Here is a 22,039-nt window from a genome sequence, read left to right as displayed (position 1 = left end):
CGTTCTCATAAGTAGCCTGCAATAGAGTTACACTTCACACGGAAATTGGACTTTTAAATTTCTCTATACCACCTCTTCCATTAGATCAGACAGCTTCAATAATGAGTATAAGAATAATTCGGAAGCATCCAGGAAACAAAATATAAAGATATGAAAGATGAAATAAATGCATTTAGATTATAAAGCAAACTGAGTATTGAAATTAATAATTCGATTGGTCTGTGCAATTTGCTTTAGTCACCCGGTTTGCAGAAATTGAGAATTGCAATAGGATTAGGACTTTGTATATTAAGCACGAAAAAAAAAAATGATGTAAACTTTCAGCCTTAAAACATGTAAAAGTACCTTCAAATGGTATCCGTAAACACTTTTCTATTTACAACTAACACAATTACATATTTTCCATAATAAAGATGTTTTAACATCATCATTACCGTATTCTATTCACAGTCCATTATTACAAATCGAAAGCCAAAAAAAAATCAACAACAATTTTTTGGTGACCAGTCAGCGGTCTCGTGGTTTTTTTTAAAGAAAGCAACTTGTTTACAGTAAGTATGAATGTAGGTATTCTCAGTATGAAAGATATGATTATGTATCTAAACTATCTGTATGCCTGTAATGATCCCTGTGTCATGTCCTATCGATTAAATACGAAACCTTGCAAAATACAAGAAGTCACGTTCTAAATTTAGATATGGAAATTCCACTCATATGCATTTTAACCACACAACAAAATGTTCGAGGATAAGTATGTTGTGAATAACAGTAAAGGTAAGCAATAATTGATCGAAAAAGATTAACTGAAACATCATGAAGATGAAATAAACCGAAAAACAGATGAAATTATTTTACTGAATAAAGGTGTTGAATTTTAGACTACAGCTAAAACACTTCCTTTTGCCTTTATCTACCGAATATAGTAACACAATAATAATTCGTCCGACACGTCACTTTTCTTTCTTGAATGATGGAAAACCAGTTTTATTTTTGTGTTCACATTTTCAAAACTCATCATTGAATTGTAATTATTTTGATTAGTTTATAAAATTATAGTATTTGTGTATTGTAGCCATTTTTAGCTGCAACATAACAACAATATCAGATGAATTACTGAAAAATGTTATCTCTCTCTTCCTAAGTTTCTATAAGCCTCATGCAAGGACACGGAACTAATATTGTATATGTGTACTTTCGGTTTGAATAACCTAAATGGTTTGTTTATCAGTCATACTATGTTGTGAGTAATCAGATCCAATGATGCAATTCGACACTATAAACTGATGCCATCAAATTTGTCAGATTGGACATTAATGACTATTCCACATCATATCACTTTTTGAAAAGAAAGTTAATTTTGGAACCCTCTTTTTGAACAAGCATAAGCATACATGAAGAGGAAATGGGGGGAGGGGCGGTCAATAGGTTGTCATGCCGATTTAAGAGATTACATTAGAGAAAGGACGTCACTAATGTTGTTATATATGTGTCCAATCCCTTTTGATACTTTTGCAAATAAAATATGTTTAGACTACTAGTAAACATTTATAGGAAATTCGAAGTTTTCGTTAACCTGAAACTATAATTTTGTTGGAGTAGTCGCAGTTCTATCGCAGTTTAGTTAAAATATGGAAGTATTATAGTGACATGTACTTCCATGATTCTAAAAACAGATCACTATGAATAACCGTAATTTCCTTGACTCAGGAAGATAGAAAGATTTCCCCCCCTCCAAACGGCAAATCTTTCCCGAGGGTTACTCTAGAGGGGAAATGACTTTTCTTGGGAGAACAAATTTTCATGTCTCCTTATTCAGTAGTACCAGGGTAATTAATGTTTTATTTCACGGCTTTTTTATTTATTAATAAATGATTATGATGATAAAGTGTGGTTATTTTAGTGCAAATATATCATTTTAGAAGTTACTTTGATGTCACAAAATAAAATATCCACTATGGGTGTTATGAAAATAAGATACGACCAATAATCGAAGGCATAATGTACACACATCATATTTGAAGATAAAAAAATTTATAGACTGTTTCTCTGGTCTTAATGATAAATGACCCTATCTAAAATACAATTATGTTTTACAGTGTTCTAAAATGCTAAACGATCAAGTGATTAAACATGTATGTTTACTTCTAGGTATCATTTGATTTGATTTGTGCTGGGTTGCTATCTCATTGAATAATTCCAAACTTTCTTATAATGCATATGCATTATTGCATTGAATTAAAATTTTGAGGGTGTTATTTAGTAGATTTGTTATACTAGCACTTTGTCAGGGATCATACTGTCGCCCTATCACACTATTACAGATCGAATAATCCATTAGAGAAAAAAAAATATCAACAGTTTAAAATTATTTGAAAACAAGCCAATTTAACAACGAATTAATCATGAAAAATAATTAGGAAAAAAAAAAAAAAAAAAAAAAAAAAAAAGTAAAAACTTTATTTTTAGAACTGTGCATACGGAATTAAGCATTTAAATGTAAGAAATTTGAAACCAATGTGTTCCATCCTTATCATCTTAAAAGTATGTTCTTTTGATATGTTTTATCGGTTTCGGAAGTCTAAATATACGTTATCTATAAAGGGAGAAAATTCTTAATATCCAGAAATATAAATGTTATGTAAATTCACATAATACATTAGTAGATCTTATATGAGTTTGTATATCGATTGTTTTGTCATATAATATAAAAATTTTTTTCCCTTTCAGTTTTTGACGGAAAAACTACCCTACTTTTAAAGCTATACCTCACGATACCGACTGTGGTATCACATATGATATGTTTCCTGTATGGCATTTTCTGTAAAATGACGTTGAATACCAGACCCACTATTGAGTCTAAACGATCTGAGGATAATTGCTTCAATATTACAATAAAAACAGGTACGGAATCACATTGCTGTCGGTGCTGTAAAGTAAAATAATTCAAGCACACAAGCTCACATACACGCACGATCTTTATACAGTAACTTCATTTGTTTCATGATATATACGAACCGTGTTATATACAGAAAATCATACATAGTCGAATATTTATGTTTGAAGTAGCATCCATCAGAAAGCCACTGTTCCCAAAAAATATTATTCTGGTTATGAGAGCTTGATTAAAGAGAAATTCAAAACCAAGATGTAGTCAATCCAATATAATCACTGCTAAAATTATATCCTTTCAGATATGTTAAGAATTGCATCCGGTAGCTTTGGAAATAGAACCTTGAATTATTAAACATATTGCACGTATACAACGACAAGAGGAAAATATTTTTAAATTGCCTTTTAAGTTGTTAAGGGTTTATAATCATATGCTGATTATTAAAACATGTATCTAGTTAATGCATAATAGCAACCCTTGATTAGCGTATCAGCTTTAAACCAAATAAATGAATAATCAAATCCATGAACATGTTTCAAGAACAGAAATTATAATTGAAAAAATAGCACCATGTATGTAAAATTTAAGAATTGCATTTTTATGTATTCCTTTCAGATAAATCATCAATAATATATATAGTTACAAGTATAATTACAAGCGATGGATACAATTTCCGGTTCCGGGTGAGCATGCACCATAGGTATCCTAATGGTAAGCACAGTGAACGTATTATAATCATTCGATTCTAAGCATACACAAAGACTTCAGGATAAATTAATAACGACCTAAACAATAAATACCAAATACATTGTTCGATTTTATTTTTTTTTTGTTACACGAATGAGCAGTGATTCTTATTATCTAAAAAAGTGTCTTGAGAATTACGCTCTAAATTGTGTTTCTTAAATGTTACACACGTGTTTGTTGTTTTGAAGGGGAAGGTAAAATTTGTCATGTTAATTGATCGAAAATAAAACTATTCAATGGTACCATTATTGGTAATATTTTCAAACCGCTAAACAGATAGGCTTAAATGAAACGTAAGTATTGGGTTAGCCTTGATGACATAACTTAACTTAGAAAAGATGAGCACACGCCTTGCCATACTGTTTTGATTTAAATTATTATTAGAAAGTAGATTAACATATTTGTGAGTACCATTTTGAGTACGGATTCTGCTCTAAAATGTGTACTCAGCATCTGTTTTCACGTTTAGTTTACTTACAAAATGATTCATTATCTTTATAGGTAATTCTTTAGAAAATCAAAACAATGTAAGTATTATAAGCATACACAAAACGTACTGTAATTGTCAATTTTAAGCTGGTGGTAAGAAAGAAGCGGAAGATATCAAGGTGACATTCAAAACTCGACGGTAAACTGACAATGTCATGTTAAAAAAAAAAAACAACAACCCGAAAGTCAACAAAAAGAGTAACAAATACACAAAACACTACAAAGAAAGCTAAGACTTTTTATACGACCGCAAAAAATTTTTGCGGTCGTATATTGGTATGACGTTGGCGTCGTCGTCGTCGTCGTCGTCGTCGTCTGGCGTCGTCCGAAGACACATTGGTTTTCGCCCTCTAACTTTAGTTTAAGTGAATAGATCTCTATGAAATTTTACCATAAGGTTCAATACCACAAAAGGAAGGTTGGGATTGATTTTGGGGGTTATGGTACCAACAGTTAAGGAATTAGGGGCCAAAAAGGGGCCAAAAATAAGCATTTTTGCAACTTCCAGACATAACTTGTGTGTTAGTGTATGGATCTCTCTGACATTGTACCACAAGGTTCCATATCACACAGGGAATGCTGGGATTGATTTTGGGGGTAATTGCTTCAAAATATTAGGAATTAGGGGCCAAAAAAGGGAAAAAAAACAAGCATTTTTCTAGTTTCATGACAATAACTTGTGTGTAAGTGTATGGATCTTTCTGAAATTGTACTACAAGGTTCCATATCACAAAGGAAAAGCTGGAATTGAGTTTGGGGGTAATTGCCCAAAACGTTTAGGAATAAGGGGCCAACAAGGGGCCAAAAATAAGCATTTTTCTAGTTTCCAGACAATAACTTGTGTTCAAGTGTATGGATCTCTCTGATATTGTACCACAAGGTTCCATATCACACAGGGAATGCTGGGATTGATTTTGGGGGTAATTGCCTCACAATATTAGGAATTAGGGGCCAAAAAAGGGGCAAAAAACAAGCATTTTTCTAGTTTCATGATAATAACTTGTGTGTAAGTGTATGGATCTTTCTGAAATTGTACTACAAGGTTCTATATCACAAAGGGAAAGCTGGAATTGAGTTTGGGGGTAATTGCCCAAAACGTTTAGGAATAAGGGGCCAAAAAGGGGCCAAAAATAAGCATTTTTCTAGTTTCCAGACAATAACTTGTGTTCAAGTGTATGGATCTCTCTGATATTGTACCACAAGGTTCCATATCACACAGGGAATGCTGGGATTGATTTTGGGGGTAATTGCCTCACAATATTAGGAATTAGGGGCCAAAAAAGGGGCCAAAAATAAGCATTTTTCTAGTTTCCAGACAATAACTTGTGTTCAAGTGTATAGATCTCTCTGAAATTGTACTGCAAGGTACCATACCACAAAGGGAAGGCTGGGATTGAGTTTGGGGGTGATGAATCATAAGGGGGTTCACAAAATTTTGGGGGGGGGGGGGGTTTCCTTTTTTTTCTTTTAAAATTTTCCATTTTAAGTTGGTTATTTCTGTTTTATATTTAAAAGCAAATAATAATGATATGGTAGGAGATTCACACCAAACAGGATGTGTAAATTATTATATAATAAGTATTGTGCAATAGCAAGAAATTTTCAATTGCACAGTATTGCACAATAGCAAGAAATCTTCAATTGCACAGTATTGCGCAATAGCAAGAAATCTTCAATTGCACAGTGTTGTGCAATAGCAAGAAATATCCAATAGCACAATATTGCGCAATAGCAAGAAATTGTCAACTGTACAGTATTGCGCAATAGCAAGAAATATTCAATTGCTCAGTATTGTACAAAAGAAGATACTTCGTATAAATTGCTTATTTCTTGACCAATTTCAATGGGGTTTTATTCTTGAATTCTTGGGGTTCTTTAATATGCTGATTCTAACCGTGTATTAAGTTTTTGGATTTTGGGCCCCGTTTTTAAATTGGTCCACATTATGGTCCAAAGGGTCCAAAATTAAACTTTGTTTGATTTCATCAAAAATTGAATTATTGGGGTTCTTTGATATGCTGAATCTAACCGTGTATTTAGATTCTTAATTTTTGGTTCCGTTTTCAAATTGGTCTACATTAAGGTCCAAAGGGTCCAAAATTAAACTTAGTTTGATTTTAACAAAAATTGAATTCTTAGGGTTCTTTGATATGCTGAATCTAAACATGTATTTAGATTTTTGATTATGGGCCCAGTTTTCAAGCTGGTCCAAATCGGGGTCCAAAATTAAACTTTGTTTGATTTCAACAAAAATTGAATATATGGGGTTCTTTGATATGCTGAATCTAACCATGTATTTAGATTTTTGATTTTTGGGCCCCATTATCAACTTTGTCCACATTGAGGTCCAAAGGGTCCAAAACTAAACTTAGTTTGATTTTAACAAAAATTGAATTCTTAGGATTCTTTGATATGCTGAATCTAAACATGTATTTAGATTTTTGATTATGGGCCCAGTTTTCAAGTTGGTCCAAATCGGGGTCCAAAATTAAACTTTGTTTGATTTCAACAAAAATTGAATATATGGGGTTCTTTGATATGCTGAATCTAACCATGTATTTACATTTTTGATTTTTGGGCCCCATTATCAACTTTGTCCACATTGAGGTCAAAAGGGTCCAAAATTAAACTTTGTTTGATTTCATAAAAAATTGAATTCTTGGGGTTCTTTGATATGCTGAATCTAACCATGTATTTAGATTTTGGATATTGGACCATAATAGGTGAATGTCCAATTTAAAATTTTTAAGTTCTTAGACCACATTCATTCTGTGTCAGAAACCTATGCTTTGTCAAATATTTAATCACAATCCAAATTCAGAGCTGTATCAAGCTTGAATGTTGTGTCCATACTTGCCCCAACTGTTCAGGGTTCGACCTCTGCGGTCGTATCAAGCTGCGCCCTGCGGAGCATTTTATTTACATTTGTGAACACCATTGGCCCTTTTTTATTCCACGTGTTTTCGTCACAACCTTACGGCAATTGACAAAAAATGAAAGAACAATAAGAAAATACAACGTGCTGAAGTAAAATTGTTTAATGTATTAAGCAGAAGTTTTTCTTGATCATCTATTTATTCTTACCCCTCTTTTATCCACTTTTGAAGATTAGCTGGTAATAATTTGTAAGATTTCGTTCAAAATACAGAAATAACTAGTATTAATTTTGATATGACATTGAACAAAATCAATTACAAAGTAGGAAAAACATCTTCGTTGAAAAGACAAATAACACGTATATTAATGCGGAAGAGAACCAGGTAAATGCAGTGACCTTTTTTAAGTCGCAGTATTGTATGTCGGAGGGAGGTTTGATAAACTCTTATTAAAAACAAAATATTTAGTTTCGAATTCATATAATGCCAAAATTTGAAATATAAAAGAAATCATTGGTTATTTTAAAAGTTATTAGTTTAATTCACAAGATCTTGAAGGGAGTGACTAGGACGAAAAATTAAGACAGTTCCCATTAGAGGAAAACACCCGCAAGGAATCTCTTTATACGTACATGCTTCCCTAGAAATCTTCGAGTGATGGGGAACTATGACAAGCTTTGTTATTTTCAGCTTTCATATAATCAACTTTTAGTGTGCGGATAGTAATCTACCTTTTTGGTTATAAGATACGGTATGTCCGTAATGAGGTTTAAGTTGAGGCTAAAATCCCGTTGCCAGAACATCCCTGAAACATATCTTCGATATTAATCATCGTCTATTACCAATTTCGAAAGGTATCTGCACTAGAACATCAATTTGGGATGCATGTTTAACACGAAACGCTTATCCTCTCAGCTCCTCTAGTTGGTATGATCATCAGTAAACTGACTGAGTTTGAATACAATTAACTTTTTTTTCAGGAAAAAAATAATTTTCATACTGAGTTTCAACTCTATTTAAACATTGTAAATCATGAAAAACAGACACTGAACCTTCAAAAGATAAACAAATCTGTGTATCGTATTTACGAGTGGAAGAACAAATTTACTTTGTCCCCTCACCACAGTCAGTCAGATGAAGGAACTAACATCAAATATTACAATGAGGATGACCCGGTAAGTACATACATAAAATTTTGGAGTTGATAAAAAAGTACAAGATAACAAAAAATTAATTTCAATTCCATGCACATTATGTACATTTTGTAAATCGAGTTATCAAACGTGGTGCATAAAACTCAATATTGTGAATCTAAAAGCAGCAAAAAGAGAAGAACAAGCCCAAAATAAAACCGAATCAGATTTATATTATAAACTTAAAAATTTACCAAGCATCAATTATGTAATCAAATCACGCTGTTAGCTAACCTGTAAAATTAGCAAATTCTAATGCAAAGGAACAAAAGACAATTTTTTTTTTATCAAAAGGAAATAAAAAACGGGATTATCTGCAATATGAAAATGATAATAATATGACACATACCATAGGAAAGAATGTTATTGGGCTTCAAATTTATATAAACTCATCATAAATTAAAACTTTGTACGACAGGCGCTAGTGTCGTCTACATCAGACTCGTCATTGAAGCTCGTTTAAAAAAAATTAAAAAATCCAAATAAAGAACGAAGTTGAAAACCATTGATGACCCAAAATGCCGAAAGGCTTTGCAAAACACAGCTAAGGTAATCTTCTTGGGCCATAAAATCCTCAGTATTTCAAAAAACTAAAAGTTTTGTAAACAGTAAATCCATTAATATGACCATATCAATGATAATTCATATACACACTGAAATACCAACTATTTGACTGGTGATAACCTCAAAGAGGAAACCTTCACCAGCAGGGCATCGACCCAGTGGTTGAATCATAGACGCCAGGATTAAAATTTTGTAAACCAGCTGCACGTTTCGTCTACAAAATATTTATCAGTGTCGCTAGAATTTCAAAAGTTAAAAAGACAATATAAAGTACAAAGTTGAAGAGCATCGAGGACCCAAAATTCCGAAAAAGTTTGTCAAATACAGCTTAGGTAATCTTTTTCTGGGGTAGAAAATCCTTATCTGATAGATTTTTTAGTCAAGCAGTTAGCAATAAGCAATTGACATTATTAACATAATCAATGTCTTCTTACATGAAAATGAATTAAAGAAGTTATGTTAGTCTAGAAGCCTGAATTATAATCATTATGTTTTCTTTTAAAAATGCGCGTTTTTCGTTTATTATTCTGTGATTTATTGTTATACCAGTAAACTTTTCCTTTTTTTTCTCTCTACTTCTTTTGTGTCACTTAATTTTTCTGTCCAATTTATAGAAATGTTGAAATAATATGTAATGTATGCATGCTCTTATACATTGTATTGGTAAATATGTTAAATGGAGAATACTTCATAAATCTGTTTGACTTGTGTTTCATCCAATTTGTGTTTATGCAAATAAAATATGTTTAAACTACCAGTAAACAGTAAAGATTAGTTTTGGTACTTTTAAAAGTAACACACGTTAACACAAGTTAGTTCCATTTTTCATATTTGCTTTTGTAGATTAGCAACACTAACTCCAATGATGAAAACTCTGCGTCATATAATCATAGTCCTAAGTACAGGAGGAGTAAGATAAAAACCAATAGAACAAAGCAACAAAATAATCGAAACACGTGGAAACCATTACTTATCGTCTCTGTTGATTATATTGTAAGGCAAAGTGTCGAGGGATATTTGTCCTCTAAGAGACAGTACGAAGAAAGACCAATGGTACACTGGCCATCAATGCATCCTCTATTACTGTTTAAAAACAGACATCTCGACGATGATGACATTTCAAATTAGATTAATATTTTGTTATTCTCATTTATGGAGGTTATGTATCATTAATTATTTGTGCAATATATAAAAATTACTCTCCAAATAAAGTTTAATCCAGTCAATGTTAAATGAGAATGGAAGGTAATTTAAGTTCCAGCTGATTGACTTTCGTTTGACTTTCATTAAAAGGGAATGAGTTGGATTCGTCCTTATCTGAACTCTAATTATGCAACATGGAAGTTTAACAGGTATACAAATTGTTAAACAACCGTGTTTGTCTGATAAGAATATACAGCTTAAAAGCTTTTGTTAAATATTTTATGAATTTGTCGGCTTACCAAAAAAAAAAAAAGTTTATTAAAAAAAGTATTACTGAACGCCCTTATTTATTATTAATGACAAAGTCAGTAAAAAGTAAAATAACAAAAAAACGAATTCAAAACGGAAAGTCCCTAATCCAATGGCAAAATCAAATGCTCAAACACATCAAACGAATGGATAACAACTGTCATATTCCTAACTTGGTACAGGCATTTTCTTATGTAGAAAATGGTGTATTAAACCTTACAAACAAATATGTCAACAACGAAACACAAAAAGGCATATATTAAGATGAGAAAACATGTCAGTACCTAGAATTTATCCTTCAAGACCATCGTGTATTATTTGTGAAGTTGATACGGAATATTTATCAACAAGGCCTTGTTATCTTCCAATGAACCTTTTTAGAAAAAGGACGAGACGTTCTTTGACATACCCCTGGTTCATCAACTTTCTGCTCAGACACTGTTGACGTTTTACAAAGTGTAAGTAGCAGCTGCAAGCTCTTGAAAATGAATCAGTTGGGAAATGTAAATAATATATCCCATATGCAGGTGAAGTTGGTATATTGCTTCTAAGATGGGGAAAATTGATCATTTCAAAATTAAAATTGTCTCGATTGTCATAGATTCTGGTACTGAGATGACCGCGTATGTTAAATTCTAGGTATAAGTCTGAAAATGAGGCAGAAGAAGCCGTGTCTGTTGTTTGTTTAATTCCTAGTTCTTGAGGATATATTAATTGAACCAAATTGGAAAAGTATGGATTGTTGATGGAAAGAACATCATCAATATATCTGAATATGAAATTAAATGATCTGGCTATTTTGATCTTCTTGTTTTTAACAAGTGAAGGAACTCCGACTCATAGGAAAATAAGAAGAGGTCGGCGATTAAGGAAAATACTCACTTGCCTGCTAGAAATTGTTAAAAACGGGTTATGCGTATCTGTGCTCATTGCCATGTTTTTCATTCATTTATATCATAATTCTGTCATACACGTTTATTTATTTTTTTAGAGGAATTTTAAAACCATGAACTATAAAGAAGATTTGAAGTACACATCGATGTGACATAAATTCCGTTCTACCCCTCCCGTCACTGTAGGTCTTCCTTAAAATTCAATTTGCCGCTATCTATGTGTATTTACACTGGTAAAATTCCAAGGTTGTGTCTCAATGAGATGAAACACAGAGATCATATCTGGGAACCAGTAGGTAAACAAAACAAATTATCTATGAATATTATATATCTTCCAAAAAGAAGCGTTGTTTGTGAAACAGTTGCATTTACAATGTGCAACCTATAACTGTTTCATTATAAATGTTTACACTTTCCAGATCTATCAACATCTTCCATAATAACAAAATATGATGCCGGTCGTAATTATGAAATTCCATCCGACCATAGATAGACTATAGAAATCAATCTATTTCATTTGTATAAAACATTGCGTCAAATGTGCTCAAATATGACAATTCTTACATTTTTATTTTTATATACTGACATCACAGCTGACATTTCTACATTTAATGTTAATATATTATTATCCTTGTCATGTGCAAATACGGTTTAAAAATGCAAGTTTAAGAAAACACATATTTTTAAACGGTTTATAGCAATCAAGCGATATTTGTAACTCGCAGAAGATACAAGATCTTAGGTTGACGTTGAACAATTGAATAATCTCTTCAATATGCGAAAGAACAGCAGCAGCCAAACTTGGTAGACCATTATGAAAAATATGTGTCACCAATGACCACATTTACGTTCTTTATGTCTACACACCAATCCCGCCCCTTATTTCTTCGTTTATAACGTTACATTGATACTCCTGTTCTGTACAACACGACGGTCGTGGAAGCTTATAGTATGATTTTAGCATAGGACTTGTTAAACAGACGTATAAAGAATGAGCCAAGGGCTATTGAAAATGTTTTACATTTAAGTGATATCCCGTTTATTAGATATTCTAATATTATGTTATGTTTGACAATACGGTTGTTGAGAAAGATTTAATATGTCTGGTCATTTGAATTACCCATGGTTAAAATGACAGGTTGTCCTTCGGCAGCAAGGACTGCTGAAATATTTTTATCACTTTTGTCTACCTCTTTGTTAATTTGAGGTCACATTTAGCAATGTTTTTTTTATGTCTTCTACATGTGTAGTGTTTTGCGGGCTTTTTTTCTTTTGGACAATGTGTTGTCCTTTTTTCTTTAACTAGAGATATTTCATGATTGTTCATGCATCAAATCATCTTCCCTTCTTCGTCCACAAGCAATCAGTTTTAACAAAACTGGTATACAGACTGTCATATATTGCTAGAAGTATATTTCACTAATATTTAAAGTTATTACAATAAATAAATTCCGTATCAATATTGACTGAGCCAGTGGAATAACCATCTTTAGGTCAAATTCAGTATTATTGTTATAATTCTTCAGTGCGTTTGAGTTAAACTTTCAGTTGTCTTTAAGATTTTGTATAATTCAGTTTTAGATTTTCTTCAGGTTTGACCAAATGTCTCATCGGTCATAAATTGTCTAGTTCTCTTTCTCAACAAATATAAGTCTAAATAGATAACAATTTTCCGCTACCTGTGTACAATATCCTTGGTTAACCTGGCTAAATGCAACAAAAGTCCGTTTCCCTTTGTATGTGTTATTCCTTCTCCTTTGTGTACTAATTTCGTTTTGGTTCTTTCTTCAAGGGACTGTTTTTTTCTGAGTGAAATTTTTATTTATTGTCTGATTTTATGTTCTATGGGCAGTGGTGATCAATTGGTCGAGACTTCTTAATCTTGATGTAAGGTTTTAAGTTTGTTTGTTCGTCGATTTGGAGCTTCCTACAACACTAACCGTTGTTTGGACTCTCCCTTTGGAATGTTCTGAATCTTTTATTTTGACAAACTTCATGATTATAAGCATTTCAATAGACTCTTTCCTCGTTTATCTTTATTTAAGGAACGACTGTAATAATTTTTCTGTCTATGAAAAAATAACATAAAAATGTGGTGCACACTGAAAAACCCGCGTAGCTGGTTATTTAAAAGTGTGCACCACATTATTTAGGTTATTTCGATTAGACAGAAAAATTATTACAGTCATTCTTTACGTTGAAGACGTCATGATCACATGACAAAATTATGTCTATGAGCTGATAGACAAAACACTTTCAGCCAATCAGAAGACGTGTTACATCCAAAATTAAACTACATTCTTATAATTTACTTCGATAAAGTTCGAATTTTGGGTGCCGTAGAAATGGTTACACCAATGAGTCATGCTTCATATTACTGATTCAGATCAACATAGTGCTTATAAACACAATCGTATACATTCAACATCGGAAAATAGATTTCATTCATTTGTTCAACCTTCGAAACAGTGAGAAACGTTTGTATTGGGTTTAGGTCATGTTTTAATTGTACATCGTTACTTGCCGACTTGTTTTTATACGCATATAAAGCAAATCTCATACAGAACCTTAGCACAAACAAAAAGAAATGGCATCTTGTAAGCTTATGAACCTAAAATTAATGATACTACCGAAAGTAGAAGGTATGCTTCATATCTTTTTTATTTTTATTCAACAACAATATTGCACATGCTGTTAACATATTTCTTCACTGGTACAGCTATTTGAAGATCCCTGTTTATCACATATTTGTTAAGCATACGTTGGGTTTTGCATATGTAATAACCTCAAAATTGCCCGGGGCAAAAAAAGAGGTTATTGGTTATTGTCCCTGATTCCAAATGACGTGACGTCATTGCGTCCTTAACGACAATTGCGAACAATGACGGTGCTCGTTTCATCGCAGTGGAGGTAAGCAATACGGCAGACTTTGTAGAGCAAATGAAAAATGCTAACACAAGGAAAAAAAACTGAAAGTGACATTAAAATTCTAAAGGGGTGGTTAAAAAGTGCAGGAGAATTACGCAATTGTGTATTGCCATACTCCAAAATAAGTGGAAATGTGACAATACATTTCTATGGAGTAAATGATAAAAACTAAATTTGAAAACGTGATAAAACTTTTGTGATAAAATTTTATGATTTTACCTGTTATATTTCATTAAATTGTTAAAATTGAACTTTTTTTTTCTCTTTTCTGCAGAACTTAAATATGTGATAAATGGATTATAACATGTCTTTTCCATATTGGCCCTGGTATCATCCCTCGACCCATATCGGCCCTCGGCTAAAGCCTCGAGGCCGATATGGGAGTCTAGGGATGATACCATGGCCACTATGGAAAAGGGCATGTTATAATCTATACATATTAGTACCTTAAGACCAGGGTATCTTCAGGTATATATTTATAATTTTGTTAGTATGTATATTATATGTCTTTAATACATTGTTTATCATTAATACATTATTTCTCTATTATTTTACTATTATAACTCTGAATATGAACTTTATATATATAGTAAAAAAAACAGTTTTCTTTAATATACCATCAATTATTACTATCTGATAGATGTTGAGAATAAAACAGAATAACGGGTCATCTTAGCGTGTTCGGAATTTGGTTTGTGGTTTAATATATTTCTCTGTAGTCCGGTATAACGGTTTTTCAGTTGTTGTTTTTTGTGTGGATTAATTGCTTTCACCACGTGTCTCCCAAATATAATTGTATTAGCCACGGAAGGTATGTACACAAAAGGAAATTTGGTCTCATATAGTAAGCATAATTTGTATATCTTCCGTATAATCTAAAATTACAGTATATAAATTTGCGGAAGAAATAAGAGGCACTTTCACTTTCAAAACTCATTGAAATTGTTAAATGAAATAATCATCTATCAAACCGTTCTGTAAAATACATATATAATAACAATATTGACAATAATATCACAATGTTGTCAAATATAAGAATATATCTTTTCTAGTATCCCTTTTCCTTCAATATTAATATATTGTTTTTGTAATAATAATCCTTTTTTAAATTCTGACCTAAAAACATTATATAGATTGATATTTTTTGTCCTATATTCTGACAAATAGTGTATATTGTGTATAGTGAACACAACAACTGTAAGTAAAAAATTTATTTCATAATAATGTTCATCATTAATTTTATATACCCAGATTACATTTCTTTCAGTGAAAATGTGTTTACCAATCTTAGCTATTTCAAATAACTTATATATTTCCCCCCAAAACTCATCTTAAAAGTGGCACGTTACAAAAAAATGTTCATAGTCTTCTGTAAGGCTACAAAATTACAAGTAGAGTTATGGCTTATTTTTCATTGTTTTAACAACACTTTGTTTGGAAGAATAAAGTGTAATAGTTTCCATCTGCACATTTTCAGTTTATTATCTTTTAAATAGTTATGAATAAAATTTTGCATATATTGAGCTTCACTTTGTATATTTTCAAATTTTAATATTCTGTTCCACTTATGATACCCTATTGGAATTTCTTTATCATATTCTTTTAAAATTGTATAAATTTTCTTCGAATCTAATTTTTCTAGTTTATGTTTGCAATTATTTTTTTCACTTATATAAAGTGAGTTATTTGTTAAAATACTAGTTTTTATTGAACTTTCTTCATTAAATATTTTTAACCATTCTTTTGGGATTACTTTTCTTAATTTTGAGAATTCAGCTATCCAATTCGATTATTTTTAATTTTAAACTTATAATGTTTTCTAAAAAGACTCCATTTTCATCAATAATATCATTTATATGAATGATATTGCTATCTATCCAGTTTTGGAAAAGTAGTGTTTTCTTTTGAAATTTGATCAATTGATTTCCCCAAATGACTTCTTGGCGGATAAGTCTGTAATTATTTGGATTTTTAGTTTTATTATTTTTATTTCTTAACCATACTTTAATCATATCAAGATAAAATTCTGGTAGCTCTTTAGTACCTGGTAACGAGTATATATTATAAGTATTCATTCTTAAGATAAGTAGATTGCTACCAAATTTATGGTAAAATTTTGGTATAACCATCCAATTAAGAAATTTATCAGCAGTTAATCTTTTTATCCAACTTATCTTAATAGATTCTATATATTTATCTATATTTACCATTTTTAATCCGCCATCTAGTTGGTTGTAGCTTAATACAGTGCGTTAAATTTTTTCTGTCTTATTGTTCCAAAGAAATTCATATATAATTTTTTTTAAATTTATCTAAATACTCTTTGCCCAAGGTTGAGACTGTAGCCAAATAAGTAATTATAGGAATATTCTTCCTATCATGGTTAAGTTTCTTTTTTTCCAATTAGATATAATTTTACAGACTTTTCTAGCTGTTTTTCAATATTTAGTTTATGACACTCTTCTTTGCCCAAAATATATCCCCAGACTTTTAACTGGTTTATCTGTAAAGTTAATATTTTCATATTTTCCTTTACAATGTTTTTGTTTCCCTAGCCAAATACCCTCCGTTTTAGATCTGTTAAGTTTTAATCCTGACAGTGAACCAAATGTTTCAATCATGTTAAGAGCTTTTGAAATATCTTGTATTAATTTGAGAAAAAGAGTGGTGTCATCTGCTAGCTGACTTATTTTTAAAGTATGGGTTTTCCATCTATCTTGATTTCAAATCCTTTAAGGTTATGGTCTTGCCTTATTTTACAAGCTAGAATCTCTACAGCAATAACAAAAATTATCGCACTACATGGACAGCCTTGACGTACTCCACGATATATACTCATGGGTTTTGAAATCCACCCATTATTTACACTTAACTGCGGCCAAGCTTAGCGAAAGGCCGTGCGACGTAATCAGTCAAACAAGCTTAATTAGACCAACTCGCTAAGGAACGATCGTTGTCATTGGTCAATTCAAACCTTTGACCTCACATAAACTTTCAAAACACGCGTACTTTAAACACAGTTTAATACACAGTTACTAATACTCATGGCAATGCTAGCTTATATAAAGTGCATTATCGCATGTAAAATTTATTAATACTACAATTTTGTGCAATAGTTTTAATAAGGTCTTTTGATTTAAATTTTTTAAATTTCTTATATACAAAAATTAAACGGTTTTCACGACGAAATATTGAATCCAACTGTCTCCCCTCAAAAGTTCTGGATAATAATAACTATTCATATTCCGTCGCCAGTTTATCACAGCCAACTCATCGACCCTTAAACTAGGCTCAGTTATACTTCTTTTGTAGATATGAAACATAGTAATAGAAAAAAGGGAATTCCAATGACTAGTTATAGATAACAACTTACATTTACATACATGTACATCATTTCATGGCATAATCTAGTAACTTTTTAAGGCAGGTAGAATTGGGTATAAGGGATTCAACTTGGGATAGTGTTTTTTTCTAATTCAGTTTACTTCCTTTTGAAAATAAATACAGAAATTCTCAGTAAATTCAGATCAAGTAACAGTCACGGCTTTGTTTAGAGAAAAATGGATATGGCAAAACATTGGCGCAGTGAAAGGAAATGTAACTCCGCCGATATATAGTTGACGAATTTATAATTATTTGTTTTGCTGTTCTCAATTGAAAAACCGACACACATTATATATTGTAAATATTTACATAGAAGACCAAGTATCATGTGCAATCATACCACATCTCCTTATTTTGATATACTAAATTTGTGTACCTTTAATTTTATTGTATTTCTATTAATATTGTATCTTTCTCGATAAACTTATACTTAGTTTTTGGAAAACAAAATATTTTTTAGATGTACTACCAGTATCCTACATCTGAATCCGCTAATGAAATATGTTTTAAATACTTCGTCTTGATAACATTGTGACTGTTACATTTTAACCACGGCATATACCAAAAAAAATATTTTACTATAATAGGTAAAAACTACTTAGAGACTTTAAAAGAACATGTGGATGTTTCTTTTAATAACTCAATTTTATTCATAATCAATTATGTATGTACTTTTTTTGTATTTTGCACAAAACAACACGGGCACAAAAATGATATGCAAAGCTCTATTCTTTCTGTTAATTCATCTTAGTATGAAATAAAAAGACAATTAAAATCAAAACAGTAAATTTATTTTGTTTCTTATAAACAACGACATCATTACTCACAAGTATTTTTATTTTTTTTATCTTTTTAGTTTCACACATCAGTGGAAAAGAAAAATCCTCGCCGATGTTACATTTCAATCTTTTGTTTCGATGTTAACAATAATATTTCGACCCCACTATTTGAAAATCAGGCAACGACACAGCATTACAAAAAAAAACATTTATTTAATTCTTTTTACGTTCGTAGTAACATAGTACATTCCATTGTCGGTCATCTGTATCAATTCACATGCACACTACGATTGTTGTCGTATTTGAATCTTTCGGCCAATGAAATGAGACGTTACAATTTGTTTGTTTGTAATACGCCAGAATGTTATCAATGAATTACCAAACGCTAAACTTGACTGCAGTTCAGTGTAAAACTGAACTTTTTATGTCAGTATATAAGAGTTTTATCCATCTCATCATAGAATTTTTAAATCCAAATTTTTGAAAAGCAAAGAACATAAAATCCCACTCTAATGAATCGAATGCCTTTGAAAAATCTAAGAATAATAAAGCGCCCTCTATATTAAATTTGTCTGCATAATCTATGACATCTTGAACTTGTCTAATATTATATCCTATATATCTGTTTTTAACATACCTATTTTGATCTCCATGAATAATTTGGGGTAATAGTTTGATGATTCTTTGAGCAAGTGAATAAGCAACTAATTTTGTGTCAACATTCAATAATGTTATTGGTCTATAATTGTCTAAACTGAGAGGATCATTTTTGTTATGTAAAAAGGAAATAACTCCTAATTTTTGTGAATTTGTTAGCTCCCTTTTATCAAATGAGAAAAAGGTCGGTGGTTTTCTCCGGGCACTCCGTCTTCCTCCACCAATAAAAACTGGCCGCCACGAAATAGCCCAAAAGCGGTGCTTAAAAGTGGTGTTAAAACACCAAAAATCAAAATCAAATCAAATGAGAAATTAAAAGTTTTGACTGCAAACTCTTTAAGATGTGTCCAAAAAGTTCTATAAAATTCTATACTTAAGGCATCAATTCCTGGGGCTTTATTTAGTTTCATTTTAAATAATGAATCTGTGCATTCTTGAGTGCTTAATAAACCTTCCATACTATCGCCTTCTTTATCTGTTAGGACATGATCACATTCTGTATTCATAACATAATCTTTTATAAAATTTTTATTGGGATTTCAACTTTTATAAATTTCTTCAAAAAGCTCCTTTTCAAGATTTAGTATTTCTGTAGGATGTGTATGTATCACCCCCTCTTTGTCCCTGAGCGCTGTTATAGTTTTTCTTGTTTGCCTAGCTTTTTCTGGTCCCAAGAAGAATTTTGTGTTTTTTTCTCCTTCTACCAACTGAATTCTAGATCTTATTTGTGCTCCTTTTGTTTTTGAATCATATAGTTTGCCAAGTTTTTCTTCTATAATATTAATTTCTCTTTAAAAGAGTTAATAATATCCTTTTTACATTTTTTGTTTGTACCCTCATTTAATTTCTTCAATTTGTTTTCTAAAATATGTATTTCTTTTACATTATTTTGTGCTTTTCTTTTGCTGAATGCTATGGCGTGGTCTCTAACCTCGGTTTTAAACAGATCCCACTTGACACCAATATCATTGGTGAGTAATATTTTCTTTTCATATTGTTTGATTAGAATTTTGATAAGGTTTTGATATTCTGCTAAATACTGCTTTTGGTTGTTTTGATTTTTATGTTGACATTTTTTTTGTTATCTATTTTTGTTAAAGTATCATTCATATCTCCTCCAATTATAACCATTCCTAAACTATTTTTTGTAACTACTTCTTTAACTTTTTTGAAAAAATTATTTCTTTTTTTAGGTATATTTGGTGCATAGACATTTACTAAGGTGTAAATACTGTCTTCAATTTCAACATTTATTAAGAGTAGCCTGCCCTCTTGGTCTTTGAACATATTTATAAATTTGCATTCTAAATCGTTATTAATAAAAACTGAAACTCCTCTGGACTGTGAGGTTCCAAAGCTATGATATTGTTGACCTTAAATTTCAGAATTTAAGTCTTTCTCTAAATCTTCAGTGAAATGACTTTCCTGAACAAACAAAATATTACATTTTGATATCTCATCCACAAATATAATCTATGTCTTTTATCTTTTACTCTGAGACCTTGACAATTTAAAGAACATAAATGAATTGTTTTTGTCATAAGTTTTTTGTTTGTGTTAATATATTTATTTAAATGTTTATTGAGCCTACCCATCAACTTTCTTGTATTCTCCTAGTTCTGATTATTCTTTTAAATGTATACACATATTTCAATAATATACAATATTCATTTTGCATTAATACACAAGTTAAAAATAATACAAACCAGAGATTTTGTAATGAATTTGTTACAGAACATTTGATTAAAATCAAATACACATTATCAGAGACATATGTGTCTCCAACATTATTAGGTCTATTACATTGTGATTCTGTCACTGTGCAAAAAATAATGCTGTAACATGTCAATTTCAATATTGTAAACAATTGATTTCTTTCATTTTGTAACACCTGTTGTTTTCTATTTTTAGACACCAGACAACGTAGCTGGAGAAACAATAGTAATTGGATCTTATCGTGTAGATTTTGGAATAGTGATTTCGTAAAACTTGGTGTTCTATTAATGGAAATTGAGTTCTGCGTATAAAGAATTGACATGCTTTGAACAGGAAAAAGTAAAAGGATGTAATAGCATATTACTGAACAAAAGGAAAATAGACAATGACAATTGTGCGAATAAAACGGATAAAACGATGTGAGATTTTTTGGGTAATAAATTGTAGAGTTCAATATCTGGAACATAAAAACGATTTTACCTGTTGGACACAGAATAGGTACTATTAATAGATTTATTTTTTCCAAGATTTCTATTCTCTTTTTCTTGAGAATAATTGTTATAAAGTGTTCAAATTTCTGTATAGTTATTATATTTTTTTTCTATTAAAAAAATATTGTACAAACTACAATTGTTTTGTATTAGATTAATATAATTATAATTAAAGTATTTTAAATTGACATACTTTTGTATTCTATTATACATCATTTTGTTTGTTTCAGATTTGACTGATTTATTTTCATACACATTTGAATGTATTTAATCCTTAATTACATCACACTCATTTTTATTAGGTCTTTCCACTTTTCCATGGAAAGACCTATTGGTTTTGTTCTGATTAGTAGGTCTTTCCACTTTTCCGTGGAAAGACCTATTGGTTTTGTTCTGATTATTATTTTTTTCTTCCGCCTAATTTTTTTTTCCTTCGATGTTTTTTTGTTTCGCACCGCGTAACCAAAAACTTTTCGATGTAAGAGTTACCTCCCCGAACACTGTTTTACTTGTTATTACTTATACATCGCAACCGCATAAGAAACCGACTAATTTATTTTACCAAATTGCTCGTTATATCCTCAGGATGATTTGATTAATTTTGACCGAAGCTATCCGGAGACTCCATATGAGAGTTATTTCCCCTTATGCATTTGATATAAGTGATGTGCATTTGTAACTGAAAAACCATAACTTATAGAGACCTGAGGTCTTTTGATTTGAGGTCCTCGGTCCAAAAAAAGAAAATAAGGTCAAGGTCAAAGGTCAAGGTCATATTCTAAATTTTGATTTTGGCTTGTTCTCACTTATTTTCAGAGATTGTATGTAATATCGACAAAATATTTTTACAGAATTGTTAGTTGCGACATGTCGTAACACGTTAGTTTTAGTTGAAAGGGTACGTAGACATTTAATGGGAGTTTTCGCCCCTTTTATATCTAATATTAGCTGTATGGTAATATAACTCATTAACAATATAT

The 22,039-nt window shown here is 31.0% G+C and overlaps 1 protein-coding gene across 3 annotated transcripts in view; it reads left to right on the top strand.

The window, feature by feature from the left end:
• The first annotated feature begins 720 nt into the window (after window positions 1–720).
• The window catches only part of LOC127725380 (uncharacterized), a 122,660-nt gene continuing 101,341 nt past the window's right edge, over window positions 721–22,039 (top strand). The window contains exons 1-6 of one of the 3 annotated variants that reach the window (XM_052232314.1): window positions 721–774; window positions 2,728–2,901; window positions 3,506–3,601; window positions 4,139–4,164; window positions 7,983–8,177; window positions 9,603–10,240. In XM_052232314.1, coding sequence (XP_052088274.1) covers window positions 738–774; window positions 2,728–2,901; window positions 3,506–3,601; window positions 4,139–4,164; window positions 7,983–8,177; window positions 9,603–9,887 — 813 coding nt within the window. In that variant the 5' untranslated portion in view covers window positions 721–737 and the 3' untranslated portion in view covers window positions 9,888–10,240. Of the gene's footprint in view, window positions 775–2,727; window positions 2,902–3,505; window positions 3,602–4,138; window positions 4,165–7,982; window positions 8,178–9,602; window positions 10,241–22,039 lie in introns of those variants that run through there. The other 2 variants (XM_052232315.1, XM_052232316.1) reach the window with 2 other exon arrangements.

Source organism: Mytilus californianus, unplaced genomic scaffold (assembly GCF_021869535.1).
Source record: "Mytilus californianus isolate M0D057914Y unplaced genomic scaffold, xbMytCali1.0.p SCAF_15, whole genome shotgun sequence".
Taxonomy (NCBI): Eukaryota; Metazoa; Mollusca; class Bivalvia; order Mytilida; family Mytilidae; genus Mytilus; species Mytilus californianus.
Note: the sequence above shows the minus strand (reverse complement) of the source record. Positions and strands in the feature narration are given on the sequence as shown.